This window comes from Eschrichtius robustus, chromosome X, assembly GCF_028021215.1.
Source record: "Eschrichtius robustus isolate mEscRob2 chromosome X, mEscRob2.pri, whole genome shotgun sequence".
Lineage (NCBI taxonomy): Eukaryota > Metazoa > Chordata > Mammalia > Artiodactyla > Eschrichtiidae > Eschrichtius > Eschrichtius robustus.
This window is the reverse complement of record NC_090845.1, coordinates 108,718,713-108,739,914: the sequence shown is the minus strand read 5'-3', so window position 1 is coordinate 108,739,914 and position 21,202 is coordinate 108,718,713. Positions and strand designations below refer to the sequence as shown.

The 21,202-nt window shown below is 37.2% G+C and overlaps 1 protein-coding gene and 1 pseudogene across 5 annotated transcripts in view; one reads left to right on the top strand and one right to left on the bottom strand.

Annotated features, from left to right (window-relative positions):
* THOC2 (THO complex subunit 2) overlaps nt 1–15,509 on the top strand; it is a 105,398-nt gene extending 89,889 nt beyond the window's left edge. For 3 of the 5 annotated variants that reach the window (XM_068532461.1, XM_068532459.1, XM_068532457.1), the window contains exons 34-39: nt 4,243–4,380; nt 4,727–4,796; nt 4,879–5,036; nt 6,957–7,033; nt 7,501–7,546; nt 12,633–15,509. In XM_068532461.1, the coding sequence (XP_068388562.1) occupies nt 4,243–4,380; nt 4,727–4,796; nt 4,879–5,036; nt 6,957–7,033; nt 7,501–7,528 (471 nt within the window). In that variant the 3' untranslated portion in view covers nt 7,529–7,546; nt 12,633–15,509. Of the gene's footprint in view, nt 1–4,242; nt 4,381–4,726; nt 4,797–4,878; nt 5,037–6,956; nt 7,479–7,500; nt 7,547–12,632 lie in introns of those variants that run through there. The other 2 variants (XM_068532458.1, XM_068532460.1) reach the window with 2 other exon arrangements.
* The window catches only part of LOC137756420 (tyrosine-protein kinase Fer pseudogene), a 60,577-nt pseudogene continuing 51,936 nt past the window's right edge, over nt 12,562–21,202 (bottom strand).

Here is a 21,202-nt window from a genome sequence, read left to right as displayed (position 1 = left end):
GTATTAATTCTTGCCTATTACTCTACTTTCTTGAGTATTCTGCTACTAAAAATAATGTGCAGTTTGTGTATCTTACTACAGAGTTCATTCATTTCATGGTTATAGTTGAATTGTCCAATGTTCATGTTATTTTGTCTTTATTATTATAAAATTTGTACCCTGTTTCACTTTGATTTTCTACTTTGCCTCCTCTTATATCTGCTAAGTATGATTCCTTACTGGTGGACCAGTAAAAAATGATATTTTGAAACAAAGCCAGTTGACAGTACTAACTGCTTTTAGAACTATTAGCTTTATAATGAAATGTCTGTGGCTATTGGGCAAGTAAGCACTAATTTTTAACAGCTTAGATTAGCTAATGTGCCTGTGTCCTAAAATTGTAGCATTGTTTTTAGAATATACTGTATTAATCAAAAGAGAATCAGTTGTACTGTGAATGCTTTCTTTTAAGGTAAAACTTTTTATTTGCTAAATTGAATATGTATTCTAGTATAGTAGATTTTCATAACCAGAGTGGGATTGTGTATGTATGTCAGTCTTAACCATCAGTGGCTTGTGTGGACTATTTTAAATTCATGGGTTAACAGTGTTACCTTGTGAATATTTATTTCCTGAAACATATTTTGAAGCAGTTGAAAACCTGCTGTTATAGTTAACTGGATTTTCTAAGCAATGATGAAGATTATGATTCCTTACATTTGTGAAAGCCTTTTGAAAATAAAACATATGAGGTAAACATATGTTATCTCATTTCATACTCATCACAGTGCTGTGAGGTGGGTAGGGCAGGTGGCAGTGTCTTTTTTTAACAAATAAGAGACTAAAGTTCTTGATCTTTTCCCAGTGGCATATAACTTGTTAGTACCAAAACTTGGACTAAAATTAAGGTTCCTCAAGTGTTCTTACCACAATGAAAACAAAAACTGCAAAAAAAAAATATGGTTCCTTGATTGTTAGCACCCATTTCAATAGTAGTTGAACGGATTCTTAACTTCTTTCGTGTGTTTGTCTTATTTTTTAAATTATAGTGATCCCCCCGCCCCACTTAAAAAGATGGTGATTTTGTGGGCATTTAAAATTCAATAGATTTATTCCACATTCAACCAGAAAATTTTGAAAATGGCATATGAATACCCTTGTAAAAATTGCAACTCATACCACTTTTCAGATCCTTAGTGCTTAGTATGGTACCTGGTAATATGGTTAGGTATTCAGTAAATATTTGAAATGAACTCTTATGCCTTTGGACTTGGTAAAGCATCCAAAGTTTACTGGTCTGCATAGTAGTTGATGTTGATTTTTTGTGTGTCTAAGAAAGTTTAATAGCATATGAATGTCTTAGAAAAAAAATTTCACTGGACTTTGAGTGCTCTCTAAAATTAATGTTCTATAATTTAAACTTTCTGTGGTAGCTTTTACTTTTTAGAGGATTTGAAAGGTATGTGTCTATTTTTTCAGGTTACTTTGTCATCGTATGTATAAAAATGTTTCCCTGCTCTAGTTTGACCTTTTAGTTATACTTTGCCCCTAGGATCCTCTTTTTTACTAAACTAGTTACTATTTTCACTTTGTAGTACACATGGACTTGGCTTTTCAAGTGGGATTCTAGTTTAGTATCCAAATCTTTTCTGTCAGTTCACCTTCTACCCCCAGTTTTGAGTTGGCGTATTTATAGTTTTGGTTAGTTGTGTTTTCACCTGGCAATCTTAGCAGTTACATTTGATAAAGTATGAAAAGCATGCTCCTCTAAACCAAGCTTCTCTGTAATTTCAGAGGGCAGCAATAACCACCTCAAAATAAAATTCAGCTTTTAATTCTGTTCATCATCTTAAAACAAGGATTTACAACCAACCAAACGTGAGCCTACATGTGAGGCCATCTTTATATATTGTAGCCTTAAAAGGGTCAGTGTGGCAGTGGTCTCTTAAACAGATTTTGAAGATCAGTCAAATTGTTTTTTTGGATCTAATGATCTCAATGTCAAGGATAAAAGCCAATAAAAAACAGGATCCAGTAGTATCAGGAATAAAAGCAAATTAAAAAAACCCCAAATCCAACAACGCTACATGCAGATCAGTTTAACAAATCATTAATTTTATTCATCAAACATGTATTGAGTACTCACTATGTGTACAAGACACTAGGAAGTGTGTAAAAGTAGAAAAGGCACATTAGCTCCCCTACCATCCTATAAACTATGTTATGGACAAAAATTAATGACATGAAATTAATTGGGAATTCCTGCCACAAAGAAAGGTTAATATAAGAGTTCACTGGACAGTGATTTGTGGAGTTGAGGGAATGTTGAACTGCTGATGGCTTTCGAGCTGTCTTTGAAGGCAAAGTAGGAGTTTAAGAGATTAAGATAAAAATGAGCAACCGTTCTGGTGAAGAGAACTGCTGGGAAGTACAGGGTGTTAGGGAGCAGCGGTAGCCACAGCCTAGAGTACATTGGGTTACTCCATAGTAGGGTAGAATTGTGCAAAGATTGTGAAGAGCTTGGAATACCCAAGCTAAGGAATATGCATTTTATTCCATAGGCAATGAGAGACTGTATGTTTTTGTGGAAAAGAGTATTGTGATCAGAACTATTCTTAGAAGGGTAGAAAGAAGGAATAGAATTGGTACATTTCTAAACTAAGAATTTCTAGGATTCCCAATTCCTTGCGATACAGAATTCAAGTTAGGTACACTTAAAAACTTCATTCTTGTGGAGGGGTGTGTGTGTGTGTGTATGTGTATGCACGTGCTTATTTGTAATCACAAACAAAAAAATTTTTTTACTGGAAGAATTAAGCAATACTTCCCTAAGATAAGTCTTCTTTGAGTATTGTAATAACATATTACTTTCTTTGTCTTGTTAGTTTCATAAATAGTATTGACTTAAGATGTGAATAAACCTCACAATCAGAAAATATTAAAGTGTCATTTAGGGCATATACCCGGCAAGAGTACCTTTTGGACAAGCACTTTATGATTGTTTCTCATTCTCTTGCTCTTTGTTATTAATAAACATTTTGTCTATTTCAGTTGATCATCAACTTTTAAACACTGAAATTTTAAAGAATCTACTTATGCATTGCTATGGCAGTATTTCTGAGCAAACTGAATTGAAAATATTTGGTGGTGTTAAAAAAACAAGTGTTAATTTAATTCTCAAACTGATGGCTGTCTTTTTTCATGTATTCCTTTGAATACCAAAGGATTTCTTTGTGTAAAAATATTTGACTTTTGACTCACTGTTCTTTTCATTCCCAAGTTACATCTAGAATTGTGTAGTTATATAATGAGTTATATTCAGTATTCTGCTGCCTAATATTTTTAATGTCTTAAGTTAAACGTAAGCTTGTGGCACAGTTATAAATGCCGTAAGGTTAGGTGTCTGATTATTTCCTTAATATTTTGTTTTAGAATGGATTTCCATATTTACAACTTGCATAAGTAAGGTTACCTCTTAATTATTTAGAATTAGCATATCCTTGATCTTTGGCTGTTTTATTGTCTATGGGCCTTTCATTGGAGAAAGAATAGGCAGAAGAGAATATTGGTTCATCATTTTTCAGTCTGAGTGGTTTTATCAACCTCAACTGACAATATGGCTTTCTGAGCTATTTAGAACCAGTAAGACAAATCTTACAATCAGTTGTGATTATTTGACAGAAATTGGAGCGCTTTCAGAAGTAGAGAATATGCAGCCTTTACTATAACAGTAATTTAGGATAATCTATGCATGGTATACACTGAGGCAGAAAAGACTTATTAGTGAAGTCAAGGCTAGGTTTTATTTTATACTTTTGCTCACTGTCATCGATTGCTTATCAGTGGATGGTAAAACTATTTTAAATTTCCATGATTGTGTAGAGGTTTGTATTTTTTTCTTTGTTTGCAGTAGAGAAAGTCCAGTCACTATTTTTCACATATGGACTCTTGTGATAATGGTGGTTATGGGTCTTCACAATAGAGCTATATAAGGAACTGTAGCTTGTGAATTTACTAATAAAGATCTCAGTTGAGGCAGGAATGAACTGGTTGAGTTTAAATGATAATTTTTATAAGGTCAAGAATTGAATTCTTTGCATAATTTGTGCCATGCTCTTTTATTTTACCTCTCATAATCCAGACAGCTGACCAGTTTTGACTTTGGGTCTACTACCAAATGTCTTTCATTAAATAAACAATCAAGCAAATGATGCCAATACTGGAAAACTAATAATCTTTAGTAATATTGCCTTAATTTAACAGCTCTACATTAATCATACTCCTCCACCACTGTCCAAGAGTAAGGAGAGAGAAATGGACAAGAAAGATTTGGACAAGTCGAGGGAAAGATCCAGAGAAAGAGAAAAAAAAGATGAAAAGGACAGGAAAGAGCGGAAAAGGGTTTGTAATTTTTCAAAAACTAGTTTGGAAAGCTCATTATCATGTACGGTAGTGTGTTTGTTGCCTTTTTTAAAGTACTAGTTTGTTGCATGACAGTCTATTATTTAGTGTTTTAACTGGTATTTTTACCCTAAAGTGTGTTTGAATCTTCTACAGTAATAAGGATCTTCAGCCTAATAATCGCTACCAGCTCTGCTTGTCTTTCATGTCATTTTACCAAGTATGTGAAAGCACCGCAGATATTCTCCAATGCTAGTTACTAGCTATTCTCTTCTTGTATAAAAGTAATACTTTAAAACAAAAACAAAAACTCTTGATCAATGTAGTTCACAATTCTTGGTTCTAGGATCACTCAAACAATGACCGAGAAGTGCCACCGGACTTAACCAAGAGGCGGAAAGAGGAAAATGGAACAAGTAGGTAGACTTATTAATACTTCCCAAGCAGTCATCAAACTGAATTGGAAAAGGCTTTCATGATTTTCTTTTATAATTTTAGTGGGGGTTTCAAAACACAAAAGTGAGAGTCCGTGTGAGTCTCCTTATCCAAATGAGAAAGACAAGGAAAAAAATAAGTCAAAATCTTCAGGCAAAGAAAAAGGCGGTGACTCATTTAAATCTGAAAAAATGGATAAAATCTCCTCTGGTGGCAAAAAGGTAAATTACAAGAACAAAAAGAACAATATACTTTTTCTTAGAAAATCACCCATTAGAAAATTTAGCAAATACTGAGGTTTTTTTGTAGTCAAGTAGTCTTTTGTTTATTATTTGGGGGCAGGAAGAGGAGGCTTTGGGGGAGGGCAGGTTATCTTGGAAAACTTGAGCCAGTTCAGTCCCAAATTACTGGGAGGGTGGAATTAGTTTACCTCAGAAATTCCTTTCCTCTCCATTCCACTCCCAGCTACTTCTTTTCATTGAGTTTCAGCCTTTCTTTTCGTGTTTTCTTTTTTCTCTGACAACAGTTCTTTTAGCTTCTCTTCATTCATGAGGTTAAAATATGGTCACATGTATTCTCCCTGATCATCACACCGTTGTAAAGTCTTTATTAATTCTGATTTTTAAACACATTTTTATAGCATTTTCTCCTAATAAACTTAAGTGGTCACAACTTGTATTTGGTTTTAAAATTAAGTATAGTGTGCATTCTCTTAGATACTAATGGATGATACTAAGAATACATGTGATGCATCTGCCATAAAGTAAGCAAGCCATTACTAAAGTGTAAAGTGTTTACAGAGCATCATTATGATATGTATTCAACATATATGCCATATATTCATAGTTCCTAAAAGCAGTTTTGGAAAATTATAAGGTGATAGTTTTAAAAGGGAGGCTGCTCCTTTTAAATAAGTATTTTTTAAATTGAGGTAAAATTCACATAAAATTAACCATTTTAAAATGTACCATTCAGTGGCATTTAGTATATTTGCAGTGTCTGCACTCATCATCTCTGTCTAGTTCGAGAACATTTTCATCACCCCAAAGGGAAACCACATACTCATTAAGCAGTCATTCTCCATCCCCGCCCCGCCTGGCCCCCCCCCCCCCCGCCCCGGCAACTACGAATCTGCTTTCTGTCTCTATGGACTTATCAAAAACTTTGGCTATTTCATATAAGTGGAACTGTATTATAATGTGGCCTTTTGTGTCTGACTTCTTTCACTTAGCATAATGTTTTTGAGATTCTTCATGGTGTTACATGTATCAGTACTTCATTTCTTTTCATGGCTAAGTAATATTCCATTGTACGAATATACCACACTTGTTCATCCATTCGTCACTTGATGGACTTTTGTCTTGTTTTCCACCTTTTGGCTATTGTGAATTGTGCTGCTATGAACATTGGTGTGCTGCTATGAAGTATTTGTTTGAATACCTGTTTTCAATGATCTTGTGTATATACCCAGGAGTGGAATATCTGGGTTATATGGTAATGCTATGTTTAGCTTTTTGAGGAACCGCCAAACTGTTTTCCACAGTGGCTGCACAGTTTACATTTCTACCAGCAATGTATGAGGGTGCCAATTTCCCTACATCCTTGCCAACACTTGTTATTTTCTGTTTCTGTTTTGTTTTATTTTTATTTATTTAGTTTTTATTGTAGCCATCCTAGTGGGTGTAAAGTAGTATCTCACTGTTGTTTTGATTTTGTATTTTCTTAATGACTAATGATGTCGAGCATCTTTTCATGTACTTGTTGGCCATTTGTATATCTTCTTTGGAGAAATCTATTCAGATGCTTTGGCCATTTTTTAATTGGATTGTTTGTCTTTTTGTTGCTCAGTTGTAAGAATTCTTTACGTAGTCTTGATATTAGACACTTATGAGATATATGATATGCAAATATTTTCTCCTGTTCTGTAGGTTGTGTTTTCACTTTCTTGATAGTGTTCTTTGATGCATGAAAGTTTTTACTTTTGATGAAGTCCAGTTTTGTTCTTTTGTTGCTTGTGCTTTTGGTGTCATATTAAATAAGTTTGAAGAAAAATTTATGACTGGTGAGTGATGAAAAGAGATTTTGAGCTGATTTTTATATTTGGTTTTCCCTTCCCCAACTAATTCCACCATTCGTTATAGGAGTCCAGGCATGATAAAGAAAAGATAGAAAAGAAAGAGAAACGGGACAGTTCAGGAGGAAAGGAAGAGAAGAAACAATATCCTTTTCATCTTATTGATGTTTTTAATCAGTATAATGGAAAGCTTTGATACTGGTCTTATTTAGAATTGTACCCTTGTAGTGTGTGGTCTGAATGCCCAAGGACTTACTACCTTTTAAATGGTCTCTCCAGTTAACCCTCTCAAATGTACAAAACGTGGAAATAGGAGACTTGATTGTTTTTTAAACTTCTTCGGTGACTGAGATTGTTTTATGCCACCAAGGGATTTAAAGTCCCTCTGGCTCTACCACCGAGAGGAAGAAAGGGAACAGAGAGTCCCTTGGGCTGGGGGCATGGGGAGTAGCAGGGCAAGATGATGTGGCAGATGAGAAGAGCTGGTAGAGTTTGAGGCTACCAGGCTGGTAAGAGCCAGTTAGGCCTGCAAGCTGAGGGATTATACTAAAAGATGAGACAGCATTCTTTTTTTCCCCCCAAAAGTTGTTTTCCCTTAATTTGTCATCTACTCATAAGTCCTCGGACAAGCACAGATAATGAAGACTTTCAATCAAGGTGAGTGTTCTCTCACCTCTTTTCGTTTAAAGATAGAAATACAAAATGAGGTCTGATAATGTTGAAGAAACTAGATCCATTTTGCAAGATACAACTAGAGTTTTTCACCTAAGTATAATGGTCAAGTCTTTGGGTAAAGATGCGAGACAAGATTCCCGGTTATTTTTAAGCTGTTTTCATTTTAAGCTTGCTGTTAGCTACACCTTTTTTTTTTTTTTTTTTTAAAGCACCAAGATGTGTTTAAAAACATCTGGCCTTCTCTTCACCACTCATTCCCATCTTCTCTGGATAGTTACTTTTTTAAAGTACCTTGTAGGTGGTGGTGGTATCTGCATTTTACAGGTGAAGAAACTGAGACTCTAAGAGGTTAAGTGGAAGAGGGTGACAGAGATATTAGCTGACACAGCCAATATGCAAACATAGGTCTTCTTGCCCTCCAGTGTTCTCTGATCTTCTTTTTGCCTTTCATGCAGACACGTTATCCAGAGATTTTTTGTTTTAAGTTTCCTGCCTCTCTTTTACCACTGCCCATGTTTTGCAAAGCCAAAAATATGGTCTGTGCTTTTAGTTCTGGAATTTAAAATATGCAGCTTTGTTTTCAAAGTAGTTATGCCTTATGTGAGATTTTAAAAGTGTTTTATCCATCTTAAATAAATTGTATGTGGACAGAGTGTTCAGAACCTTAATATAATCTTTTTTGAGCGCTCAGATCATCATTTGAATAGTTATTGTTTGGTGTGATGCCTTAGGATTATTGAGGTGTGTAGGATGATTTGCCCTCTACATTTAATGGTTCGAGATGGCTGTATTTGAAGTTGTTGATTCTTTTATAGCCAATTTTCTTGTTTCTATATTAGCTGTCACTTTTTAATGATATCAAGTATACTTGCTTTCTCTACCCTCCTCCTAATATTATTTGCTGCTTCTAATCTTCTATGAAACCGGATAGATAGCCAAGGCTGTTTACAGTTGTTTAAGAGTGAGAAATATCTGAGAGCCTGTTTTGTATAAAGGTGTGAGCTTTAGAGTATGGATTTTGTCCTATTTATTTTGGCTGCAAAGCAGGGATTTGAGGTTGCCAGGTAGGTAACTTCTTGACAAATAGTGTGCTTTTTCTGTTTTGTTATTTTGTGCTTGTTATCTAAGTATTAGAGTAGGGTGGATGAGAGTTATGAGAGAGCATTTAGAATTCAGTAGATTTTTTAAAATTAGAAAGATTATAAAAGAAATATTATTACCTATTCTTAAATTCTAGCCATCACCCACCCTAACCACTAGCTGTCTTCCCTAGTGAACCATAAACTCTTAATCTTCTTTTTTTATTCTTCACCATAACCTTCGTTTCAGTTTGGCATTTTGCTTTTTACTTCTTGCTTTCACCTGGTCCCCTTATTAAAGAAAACAAAAAAACTCTGCCTCTTATGTCTTCATTAGCAGTGGGCCAATCATTGTCGCTGACAATTTCATTGTGATTTTGTACATCTCTCTTTACTCTCTTCTTGGGTAGACTCTTTGTGAGGCACCGGTTGATTTTTCCTTTGTTTTGGCTGTTCTGTGGCTGTCTTCTGTTGGATACCTTCTAGGGTTGGTCAAGTCTTTATGTGGTTCTTCCTTTTCGTTTAGAGGTCTCATCATTTCTTATTGGCACCATTTACCTTTAGGCTACTTCAAATCTGCTGCTCCCTGCTCCCTTTTTAATTTATTTTATATTCTACAGAAAGGAGAACTGCTACACATGTCACATTTCCATGAGTCAGAGATGTCATTAATTGTAAGATTCATTGTTGGTTTCTAGAACTGTTTTTTTGAGAAAAGTGGATAGAGAAATGACATTGATTTGTATGTATCACCCTGATTTCAAAAACATTAAAATGATCATGTTAGAGTTAAGAAAATACAATATATAAATGTGACCCAGATTAAATTCCTTCCAGAGCCTTCTTTTCCTGTTTCATAATGTTTCGTTGCAAAATCCTTTTTGCTTGTTCTCTGTATCTCCTGTTACTCGTTTTTGCTAATGTCTTCGTCCAAATTCATCTACTCTTTCCTTGATTTAGTCTCTTGAACACTGCTAGCTGCTTTGCCTTTAACCGTTTCCCCTAGTTTAATCTTCAGAAATTCCTGTCTATGAAAAATTTCCACTTAGAAGCATTCTTTAGCTTCGCAGTTGTAAATTGATATGTGTGGTCCTCAATTCATTGAGTTCAGCTAACTTTTGAGAGTCCTTTTGTGAACCAGACACTGCTAAACTGAGACTTGCTTCTAGGTTTTGAGAAGCTCAGTCTTCTTGCACTTTGATTCTGGATTCTTGGTTCTTGATTTCAAAGAATATTAGCAATTAACTCTATCCTATCCATCTGTATTTGTAATATACTACATTCCTATTCTAATACTCCAGTGAAGCCTAATATATTTTACAGGTCCATCTCTCACCTCTGGTCTCTTACGTGTAACCTAACTCTTATCGTTTAAACCCAAGGTTGCAAATTCTCAGCCCTTAGGCAGAGTGTGGCTTATTAGACATACCTTCTTGGCCTTGCACAATATTTAACGTTAAAGAAAAGGTTGCCTTTAAAAATCAGAAGAGTTGACAAAATCCAAATTTCATTTTATTTTGAAGAACTGGAACATCTGGCAACATTGTGTCGTGATTTCTGCATGGCGACAGTCAGCTAGACCTGCCTAGGTGCTTGTCCCCCTTAAATAGAGTGGGTCTTTTTTTGTAGTTTACCTCATTCAGGCCCCACCCAGCTCACTTCCATTTGTTTCCATTTTATACTAGCCCCTGTAAGCAATCGATTTTGTAATGCCTGTTCTGAGTCTTTCTTCTTCAGTCCATACTTGGAAACTGACCTCCTAACTGCTCAAAGTTTGCTTATTTTAGGAATGTGTTACCATGTTGAGGCACAGTCCTAGATGCTGGTAATAATATGTGTTGGAGTAGGAAGTGTTTAATTAAGTTTCTTTCTCAGTAGTTTCCCATTGCTTACATGTGTGTGTCAGCTTGCCTATAGAGTCCTAGTCACTGATTCCTATGTATATATGAATGTGTTACATATCCCTCTCCTTAGGTTGTGGTCTTGTTGAAGGCAGTAACTTCATCTCTTCCTTCTAATCAAACAATCAAGTATTTTTCTTTATTACCTGCTATGTTTCAGATACTCTTAACTTTACATGGAGAGCTTTGTACAGAAGTATTAACTATATCTCTTTGGAATTGAGGAGAAACATCACTGACTTTTTTTGCCCCCAAAAGAAGGTTCAGTGTATTTATAGCATTTGATAGTATACTGTTTAAGAAGTTGCTTCGTGTGCTGCAACATATTTTTTGAGGGCAGGTTTATTATGCTTTCATCTGGGTCTGTATGTAGCAATCATTAAATGTGTAAAAAAGTCTTGTTAGGAGATTGAAATGATAGACCCAAACTATTTTTCTCTTCATTATCATCCTTTAAAGTATCAGTGAGTTCTGTACACTGATATTCATAGGCACCAAACAGTTGGAGAGAACAGGAGGGATTTTCTATTTCCTTTCTTCCACTTAAGGCAGACCAAATTTTCACTCAGGTGCTGTGCTGTTCTTTATCTGGACGTAGGCATGAGCACTTCCTAAAGGCTCCCGTGCCACATTTACCCTTGAGTGTGACACATATTCCTCACACACACATTTATCTTGAGAGGCACCCCTGGGTATGCTGAGATTCAGTTCAACAGAATCCTAGTTTTAACTGTTCCATTTTATCCACTTGGAATACCTCAAGAACTGTGTTTGCTATGATAAGAATTGCTAGGCAGCAGTTTAAGGGTAAATGAAGGGGTAAAGTGGAATTAGGATGGCTGTCCCTATGTCTTTCTCCTGTAACTTCTTTCTTCCTTGTAAATGTTCATTGGACTCTTCTAACTGTCAACTTCATCCATGTGTGCCTTTGTACTTGGCATGTGCGTGCCTGTGTGTGTATGTGTACATGTACTAGGATTAACCAGGAATAATTTATTAATTCACTGGGCTTGTATTTTATAGTTTCTCTAAATAAATTTTGTTGCCATCCAGAGGGTTCTTTTATGAGGAGTCTGTGAACTATTGAAACATTTCTTAGGACCTTTTTGGTGAATTTGATCGTAAAAATAGAAAGTGTGCGTGTGTTTATAAAGGCATAGCTCTGATAATAAGGCTGATTTTCTATTTGCCTTTCTTCTCTATTTTGATCACCAGTGTAGCTGCTCTTTCACCCAGACCTAACGTTTCAGACTTCGTTCTTGCTGTCACAGCTGTCTATAAAGTAACATCATTTAAAATCAGCTGCCTCAACTCTGAAAGGGTACTCTTTGAGGGCATTTTTTTTTGAGAAAACTCATGCATAGCTTTCTGATGCCCTGACAAAGGAGGAGGGCATGGTGGAACAGAGGGAAATGACAACCTTACTAATACAGCAGGGCCTGTTTCTGGCAAAAAGCAAAGAAGGAAAAAACCCAGGTTGTCCAGATAATTCCCAATAGGAAGTGATGTTTACAAATGTAATCTTGTCTTAGCATAGTGGAAGGCCACCTTTTGTTGGAATGTATCCTGCACAGATGGTATTACCAATGCAGTTTATAGCACCGAGAGAGTAGAGGTGTCTAGGATGGAGGACAGTCAGCTCTGAACTGAGCCTGAAGTAGAAACCCTTTGAGAAACATCAACAGTCCTAGGTGTGAAAAGATAGATTTGAGGGATCTCTTGCATTTAGAACCTGTGCTTTCTTATTACAGTGGTTAAAGTTGCACATATTTAAAAAAATAGTTAATAAACAATAACCTTAGAAGAATATGCCAGGTAAGGTGATAATAAACTTATTATTAATGAGAAGAAAATATTACTCTGCTGGAAGATAACAGTCCTGAAGTCTGAATTTGGTACTGTTTCATCACTTATGTGACTTTCTTCTTGATGGCAGTTCTTTCTGAAGTTCACTGAACTTGGGGTGGTTTTCAAGTTTGTAATCCCAAGACTTCATTATTTTATAAATATGTTCTGGTTACTGCTGAGAGACTGACATCCAGTATCTTCTTTCCACTTGCTCTTGTGCTTGCTGATTTGTCATTCCAGGGTATGGACAGGCCCCTAAGCTGAAGGTCTCCCAGAGGAGGATGCCACAGCTCCATGCGTCACTCTCAGAACGATATCTCCTATAATTAAGAGCTTCTGGTGCTGTCCATTTAACGGGAATCTGCTTTAAATCAGAAGATGAATACACACCACCATCCTCTTGACGAGACATTCCAAAGTCACTGAGTTTCAGAACATTATTTTCACCTCCAGGCAGTTTCTTGCAACAAGGTCCCTGTGTATACAATTTTTACTCGAGATTCGCCATCCAGAAGCAGCATCTAATGAAATTTCACTAACTGTTTTAGTTCATCCTTCTTTCTCAGAAAGGAGAGGAAATCACCTCCTGGAACCAGTTTCTTAATCATGTAGATAGGCTGTATTTGTGTGCGAACTTTGATAAGTTTGACAATATTGGGATGATTATATTGCTTGAGGATTTTGGCTTCTTGTAAAAATTTTAATTTCAGTTCCTGGGAAAGATCATCTTCACATGTTTTAACAGCAATAGCAGTTTTATCCTTTAATGTACCCTTAAATGTGTCATCAGAATTTCCCTTGCCCAGTAATTGTGACATCTTCATGATTGAGAATGCATTTTTTAGTCTAATTATGATCATGCTGATACCGTGATTCTCTTTATTGGAACATTGACTTTTTTTGCATTTAAAAAAATTGAGATGAAATTCTTATAAAATATCCCATTTAAAAGTGGTTTTTAGTATATCCCTGTGTTGTATCCATCACCAGTAATTCCAGAACATCTCCATCACCCTCAGAAGAGACCCTGCATCTGTTAGCAGTCACCCCCAATTCTCTCCTTCCTGCAGCCCCTGGAAACAACTAGTGTATTTTCTGTCTCTATGGACTTGCCTGTTTTGGACATTTCATAAAAGTGAAATCATGCAATATGTGGCCTTTTGTTATATGTGGCTTCTTTCACTTAGCATCATGTTTTCAAGGTTCATCCATGTTGTAGCATGTATCAGAACTTGATTTCTTTTTATAACTGAATACTATTCCGTTGTATGGTTGTGTACCACATTTTGTTTATCCATTCATCAGTGATGAACAGGAACAATGATTTTTAAGTATTAAAACTGTAAGTTCAACATTAATGTATCTATAATTATAATTGGTAATGTCAAGATTATACATGGTGTGAACAGAATACTGTATAGAAACGATATGTAAATTATTTGTCAGCATATCATGCAAGTGTGATTATTTTTTAAGGCCCTTCTAGCTCTGGTTTTATGAAATATGTGAATGTAGTATTTTCATCAATAAAGTTTAATGCGTTAAGCATTAGATTAAAATTTGAATGAGAACAATGTTAGGCAGATATGAAGTTATTTGCCACATGTTGTAATGATCATGTTTTGAATTTATTTCAATATGCAGTATTTGAAAAATGTCAATACATAAAGGAAAGGAAATGAGTATAATTAAGTCAATATATTTTTAAAGCAATTTTTATAATTTAGCAGACATTGCATCTTAATATAAGTAACTATTAAAATCATGTCCTTGTGAAAAATGTGATGTCATTTTTCTCTTTTTTTGTTGATCATGTAAAATTGGTTCCTTTTCATGGTTATGTGTTCTGTTTACTTTTGACAAGCTATTGCTTGTCCCTGTGGAATTCTATTTCATTTTTTCCTCCCTCCCCTCCCCCCACTCCCCCTTTCCCTCCCTCACAGACAAAGTGTTCTGTGGTTTGTTTTTTTTAAATTCATCATAATGTGCCTATCTTTAATGATTTCTGAGAATAGGCAATAAGAAATATACAAATATTTCATCCTTATTTAGGGACTTAATTCAAGCCTTTGTTATTGACAGAACTCATTGATTTTCTTAAATCTTCCTTCCTCCCTCCCTCCCTCCCTCCCTCCCTCCCTCCCTCCCTCCCTTCCTTCCTTCCTCCTCCTCCTCTCCTCCCTTCTTCCCTCCCTCCCTCCCTCCTCCTTTCATCTGTCCCTCCTTCCCCCTTCCATCCATCCCCTCTCCTTCCTCCCTGCCCCCCCCCACCACTGCCTTCCTTATCTATCAATATAATCACTTTGTTTCTTTCAGGTGAGATTGGAATGAAACTGTTCAGCTGTGACCAGAAATTTATTTTCCTGAGTAGATTGCCAAGAATTATGAATGAAGAGGGCCTATTTACATCTCCTTAAATTATTCAGTTATCTGCTTTATTGCTCCATGCCGAAAACTTAAAATTGTTGAGTTGTGCATTATCGTATTTAACTTGTTGCTTAGTTTCTACATGTTTATTTTCAGTAAATGGCTGAAAGTGTTAACTTCCATATTTTTAGCACAATGTGCTGCATACAGTTTCCAACAAGCAAATAAGGTTACATATGTACAGAATTTCACTTTAGGTTAACTAAATATCGCCTTTTTTTTTTTTCAATTTGAAATGCTTCCTTTTCATTGTTTGAAATGGAAAATAAACAATTATTGAACCATTTTGAACTTACCTCATTTAAAAACTCAGTTTTAATTTATTATTTGGCCTGTTTTTAATATTAGTAAAAAAAACAAAGTGGGAGCAGTGTCTTATGCAATGCCTAGGAATCATTTTATATACTATGTGTATGACATTAAAACCTGTTTGAAAAAAAAAAAGGTACCAAAAAAAAAAAAAAGAAAAAGAGGTACCAGCACTCACTTGTCCCTTGCCATTTTTTCTTGTCATTATGTTAGAAAAATCTGGGCGGGGGGATCGAAAGTTAATTGTGTTTTAATTCTACAGCTACAGGAGCTTTGTATTGCTTAACTTTCATCTGGAAAAGTTTCACAGTGACATAATTTTTAAAAGAAAGGTTTTTTATCTAATGAATTCTACCCATGTAACCCTTTTTCTAAATAAACAATAGTTTTCTCAAATGATTGTATATCATTGTGTATATTGTTGCTTATTCAAAATAACTTAGCAAAGATAAGATTCCTAGCTCTTTCTTCTTATTTGTGTCTTAGTCCATGGACTACAATGTTTCCAAATGACAGACATCTTATCCAATAATATGAGAAAATCCTATTTGCTTACCTCTGTACCTGGGGTAGACAGTGGGCTGAAATGATGCCTAGAATTATTCATTTATTCTTCAGTTCCTTGGAACCAATGATACCTATGCAAATTAATTATTTTTTTAGAGAATGACAATAAAGGCTTTAATTTTTAAAAAGATAGAGACATTCTGAGTATATTTTAGAATTGGCAAAGGGATATAAATCTTGATGCCCCTTTTCAGGTAATTATAATTTGCAAAAATTGATGAGCACAGTGATTATTTATGGGAGAGTGATCTATTCAATGACTGTTGTGCACCCATAATGTGCCTGGCATTTAAAAAATGATACATTGTTAGAATGATTTTTACAATGAGAAAATAACGATGGTTCACCTCAAAATCATCTGTTAGAAACATACCAGGGAATAGCTTTCCAGTTGTTATGTTGCATTCACATTTTAAAGATTTCATGATTGTGAAAATTTGCTGCTACTTAGCATCAGAATCTCTTCTCTCTCTCCCCCAAATTATTGAACACAGGTAACCTTTGCTTTTGGCCTTGCTAGAAATGCATTGAGGATGGAAACTGCTAACTTTGAATTTAACTGAGCAGAAATAATTTATGTCGGAAGAAGAAAATCTATTCAATAGCTATTTTAAAGATTTCCTGTTCTACATACACAGGAGTATTAAGACCTAACTCCTGTACATAGAGCACTTCCAGTTTAACTTGAGAAATAAAGGACAAGTGAGTGCTGTTGGGGGTCAGCAATCATTCTGTAAGGAGCCAGATTATAAATATTTGAGACTTTGAATAAATATTTGAGACTTTGTGGGCTTACATGGACCCTTTCGGACCTCCTCAGCTCTGCATTATAGTGTGAAAGCAGCCATAGATGATATGTAAATGAATGAGCATGACTGAATTCCAGTAAAATTTTACTTACAAAAAACCTGCTATAGAGAATCCTATGAAAGATTTAATCAAAAAATATTTGAGTGCCTCTTAAGCACCAGAGGTACAGCCTTGAGCAAAACAAACTTTCTGCTCTCATGGAAGTTCATTCCGGTCAATGGAGGCAAACAACAAACATGGGAGGGAGGGGAGAGACCTTCAGGATGGTGGAGGAGTAGGACGTGGAGATCACCTTTCCCCCCACAAATACATCAGAAATACATCTACACGTGGAACTGCTCCTACAGAACACCTACTGAACGCTGGCAGAAGACCTCAGACCTCCCAAAAGGCAAGAAACTCCCCACGTACCTGGGTAGGGCAAAAGAAAAAAGAAAAAAACAGACAAAAGAATAGGGACGGGGCCTGCACCAGTGGGAGGGAGCTGTGAAGGAGGAAAGGTTTCCACACACTAGGAAGCCCCTTCGCGGGCGGAGACTGCGGGTGGCAGAGGGGGGAAGCTTCGGAGCCACAGAGGAGAGCGCAGCCACAGGGGGGCGGAGGGCAGAGCGGAGAGATTCCCGCACAGAGGCTCGGCGCCGACCAGCACTCACCAGCCCGAGAGGCTTGTCTGCTCAGCCGCCGGGGCGGGCGGGGCTGGGAGCTGGGGCTGGGAGCTGAGGCTCGGGCTTCGGAGGTCGGATCGCAGGGAGAGGACTGGGGTTGGCGCACCACAGCTAGCCGGGAGGGAGTCCGGGAAAAGGTCTGGAGCTGCCGAACAGGCAAGAGACTTTTTCTTGCCTCTTTGTTTCCTGGTGCGCGAAGAGAGGGGATTCAGAGCGCCGCTTAAAGGAGCTCCAGAGTTGGGCGTGAGCCGGGGTTATCAGCGCGGACCCCAGAGACGGGCATGAGACGCTAAGGCTGCTGCTGCCGCCACCAAGAAGCCTGTGTGCGAGCACAGGTCACTCTCCACACCGCCCCTCCTGGGAGCCTGTGCAGCCCGCCACTGCCAGGGTCCCGTGATCCGGGGACAACTTCCCCGGGAGAACGCACGGCGCGCCTCAGGCTGCTGCAACGTCACGCGGCCTCTGCCGCCGCAGGCTCGCCCCGCCTCCTCCGTACCGCTCCCTCCCCCCGGCCTGAGTGAGCCAGAGCCCCCGAAGCAGCTGCTCCTTTAACCCCGTCCTGTCTGAGCGAAGAACAGACGCCCTCAGGCGACCTACACGCAGAGGCGGGTCCAAATCCAAAGCTGAACCCCAGGGGCTGTGCGAACAAAGAAGAGAAAGGGAAATCTCTCCCAGCAGCCTCAGGAGCAGCAGATTAAAGCTCCACAATCATCTTGATGCACACTGCATGTGTGGAATACCTGAATAGACAACGAATCATCCCAAAATTGAGGCAGTGGGCTTTGGGAGCAACTGTAGAACTGGGGTTTGCTTTCTGCATCTAATTTGTTTCTGGTCTTATGTTTACCTTAGTTTAGTATTTAGAGTTTATTATCATTGGTAGATTTGTTTATTGATTTGGTTGCTCTCTTCCTTTTATTTATATATAGGTATATATATTTTTCCTCCTCTTTTTGTGAGTGTGTATGTGTATGCTTCTTTGTGTGATTTTGTCTGTATAGCTTTGCTTTTACAATTTGTCCTAGGGTTCTGTCTGTTTTTTTTCTCTTACTATAGTTTTTAGTGCTTGCTATCATTGGTGGATTTGTTTTTTGGTTTGGTTGCCCTCTTCTTTCTTTCTTTTTTTCCTTAAATTATGTTTTAATTTTTAATAATTTAAAATTTTTTTATTTTAATAACTTTCTTTTCTTTCTTCTTGCTTTCTTGCTTGCTTGCTTGCTTGCTTGCTTTTTTCCTCCCTTTTTTTCTGAGCCATGTGGCTGACATGGTCTTGCTGCTCTGGCTGGGTGTCAGGCCTGTGCCTCTGAGGTGGCAGGTGAGTTCAGGACATTGGTCCACCAGAGACCACCCGGCTCCATGTAATATCAAATGGCGAAAGCTCTCCCAGAGATCTCCACCTCAACGCCAAGACCCAGCTCCACTCAAGGACCAGCAAGCTCCAGTGCTGGGCACCCTATGCCAAACATCTAGCAAGACAGGAACACAACCCCACCCATTAGCAGAGAGGCTGCCTAAAATCATAATAAGGTCACAGACACCCCAAGACACACCACCAGACGCAGTCCTGCCCCCGAGAAAGACAAGATCCAGCTTCATCCACCAGAACACAGGCACCAGTCCCCTCCACCAGGAAGCCTAACCAACCCACTGAACCAACCTTAGCCACTGGGGGCAGACACCAAAAACAATGGGAACAAAGAACCTGCAGCCTGCGAAAAGGAGACCCCAAACACAGTAAGTTAAGCAAAATGAGAAGACAGAGAAACACACAGCAGATGAAGGTAAAAAACCACCAGACCAAACAAGTGAAGAGGAAATAGGCATTCTACTTGAAAAAGAACTCAGAGTAATGAGAAAAGCCATAAAAGGGGAAATTGACAGTAACAGAATCATATTAGGGGATGTTAACACCCCAATTTCACCAATGGACAGATCATCCAAAATGAAAATAAATAAGGAAACACAAGCGTTAAGTGATACATTAAACAAGATGGACTTAATTGATATTTATAGGACATTCCACCCAAAAACAACAGAATACACATTTTTCTCAAGTGCTCATGGAACATTCTCCAGGATAGATCATATTTGGGTCACAAATCAAGCCTTGGTAAATTTAAGAAAATTGAAATCGTATCAAGTATCTTTTCCGACCACAACACTATGAGACTAGATATCAATTACAGGGAAAAATCTGTAAAAAATACAAACACATGCAGCTAAACAATATGCTACTAAATAACTAAATAACTAAGAGGTCACTGAAGAAATCAAAGAGGAAACCAAAAAGTACCTAGAAACAAATGACAATGAAAACACGACAACCAAAAATCTATGGGAGGCAGCAAAAGCAGTTCTAAGAGGGAAGTTTATAGCAATACAAGCCTACCTCAAGAAACGAGAAACATCTCAAATAAACAACCTAACCTTACACCTAAAGCAATTAGAGAAAGAGGAACAAAAACCCCTAAAGTTAGCAGAAGGAAAGAAATCACAAAGATCAGATCAGAAATAAATGAAAAAGGAATGAAGGAAACCATAGCAAAAAACAGTAAAACTAAAAGCTGTTTTTTTGAGAAGATAAACAAGATTGACAAACCATTAGCCAGACTCATCAAGAAGAAAAGGGAGAAGACTCAAATCATTAGAATTAGACAAGAAAAAGGAGAAGTGACAACTGACACTGCAGAAATACAAAGGATCATGAAAGACTACTACAAGCAACTATATGCCAATAAAATGGACAACCTGGAAGAAATGGACAAATTCTTAGAAAAGTACAACCTACTGAGACTGAACCAGGAAGAAAAAAGAAAATATCAACAGACCAATCACAAGCACTGAAATTGAGACTGTGATTAAAGATCTTCCAACAAACAAAAGCCCGGGACCAGATGGCTTCACAGGTGAATTCTATCAAACATTTAGAGAAGAGCTAACACCTATCTTTCTCAAACTCTTCCAAAATACTGCAGAGGGAGGAACACTCCCAAACGCAGTCTATGAGGCCACCATCACCCTGATACCAAAACCAGACAAAGGTGTCACAAAGAAAGAAAACTACAGGCCAATATCACTGATGAACATAGATGCAAAAATCCTCAACAAAATACTCGCAAACAGAATCCAACAGCACATTAAAAGGATCATACACCATGATCAAGTGGGGTTTATCCCAGGAATGCAAGGATTCTTCAATATACGCAAATCAATCAATGTGATACACCATATTAACAAATTGAAGGATAAAAACCATATGATCATCTCAATAGATGCAGAAAAAGCTTTCAACAAAATTCAACACCCATTTATGATAAAAACCCTCCAGAAAGTAGGCATAGAGGGAACTTACCTCAACATAATAAAGGCCATATATGACAAACCCACAGCCAACATCATTCTCAATGGTGAAAAACTGAAACCATTTCCACTAAGATCAGGAACAAGACAAGGTTGCCCACTCTCACCACTATTGTTCAACATAGTTTTGGAAGTTTTAGCTATAGCAGTCAGAGAAGGAAAAGAAATAAAATGAATCCAAATCAGAAAAGAAGAAGTAAAGCTGTCACTGTTTGCAGATGACATGATACTGTACATAGAGAATCCTAAAGACTCTACCAGAAAACTACTAGAGCTAATCAATGAATTTGGTAAAGTAGCAGGATACAAAATTAATGCACAGAAATCTCTTGCATTCCTATACACTAATGATGAAAAGTCTGAAAGAGAAATTAAGGAAACACTCTCATTTGCCATTGCAACATAAGGAATAAAATATCTAGGAATAAACCTACCTAAGGAGACAAAAGACCTGTATGCAGAAAACTATAAGACACTGATGAAAGAAATTAAAGATGATACAAACAGGTGGAGAGATATACCATGTTCTTGGATTGGAAGAATCAACATTGTGAAATGACTATACTACCCAAAGCAATCTCCAGATTCAATGCAATCCCTACCAAACTACCAACGTCATTTTTCACAGAACTAGAACAAAAAATTTCACAATTTGTATGGAAACACAAAAGA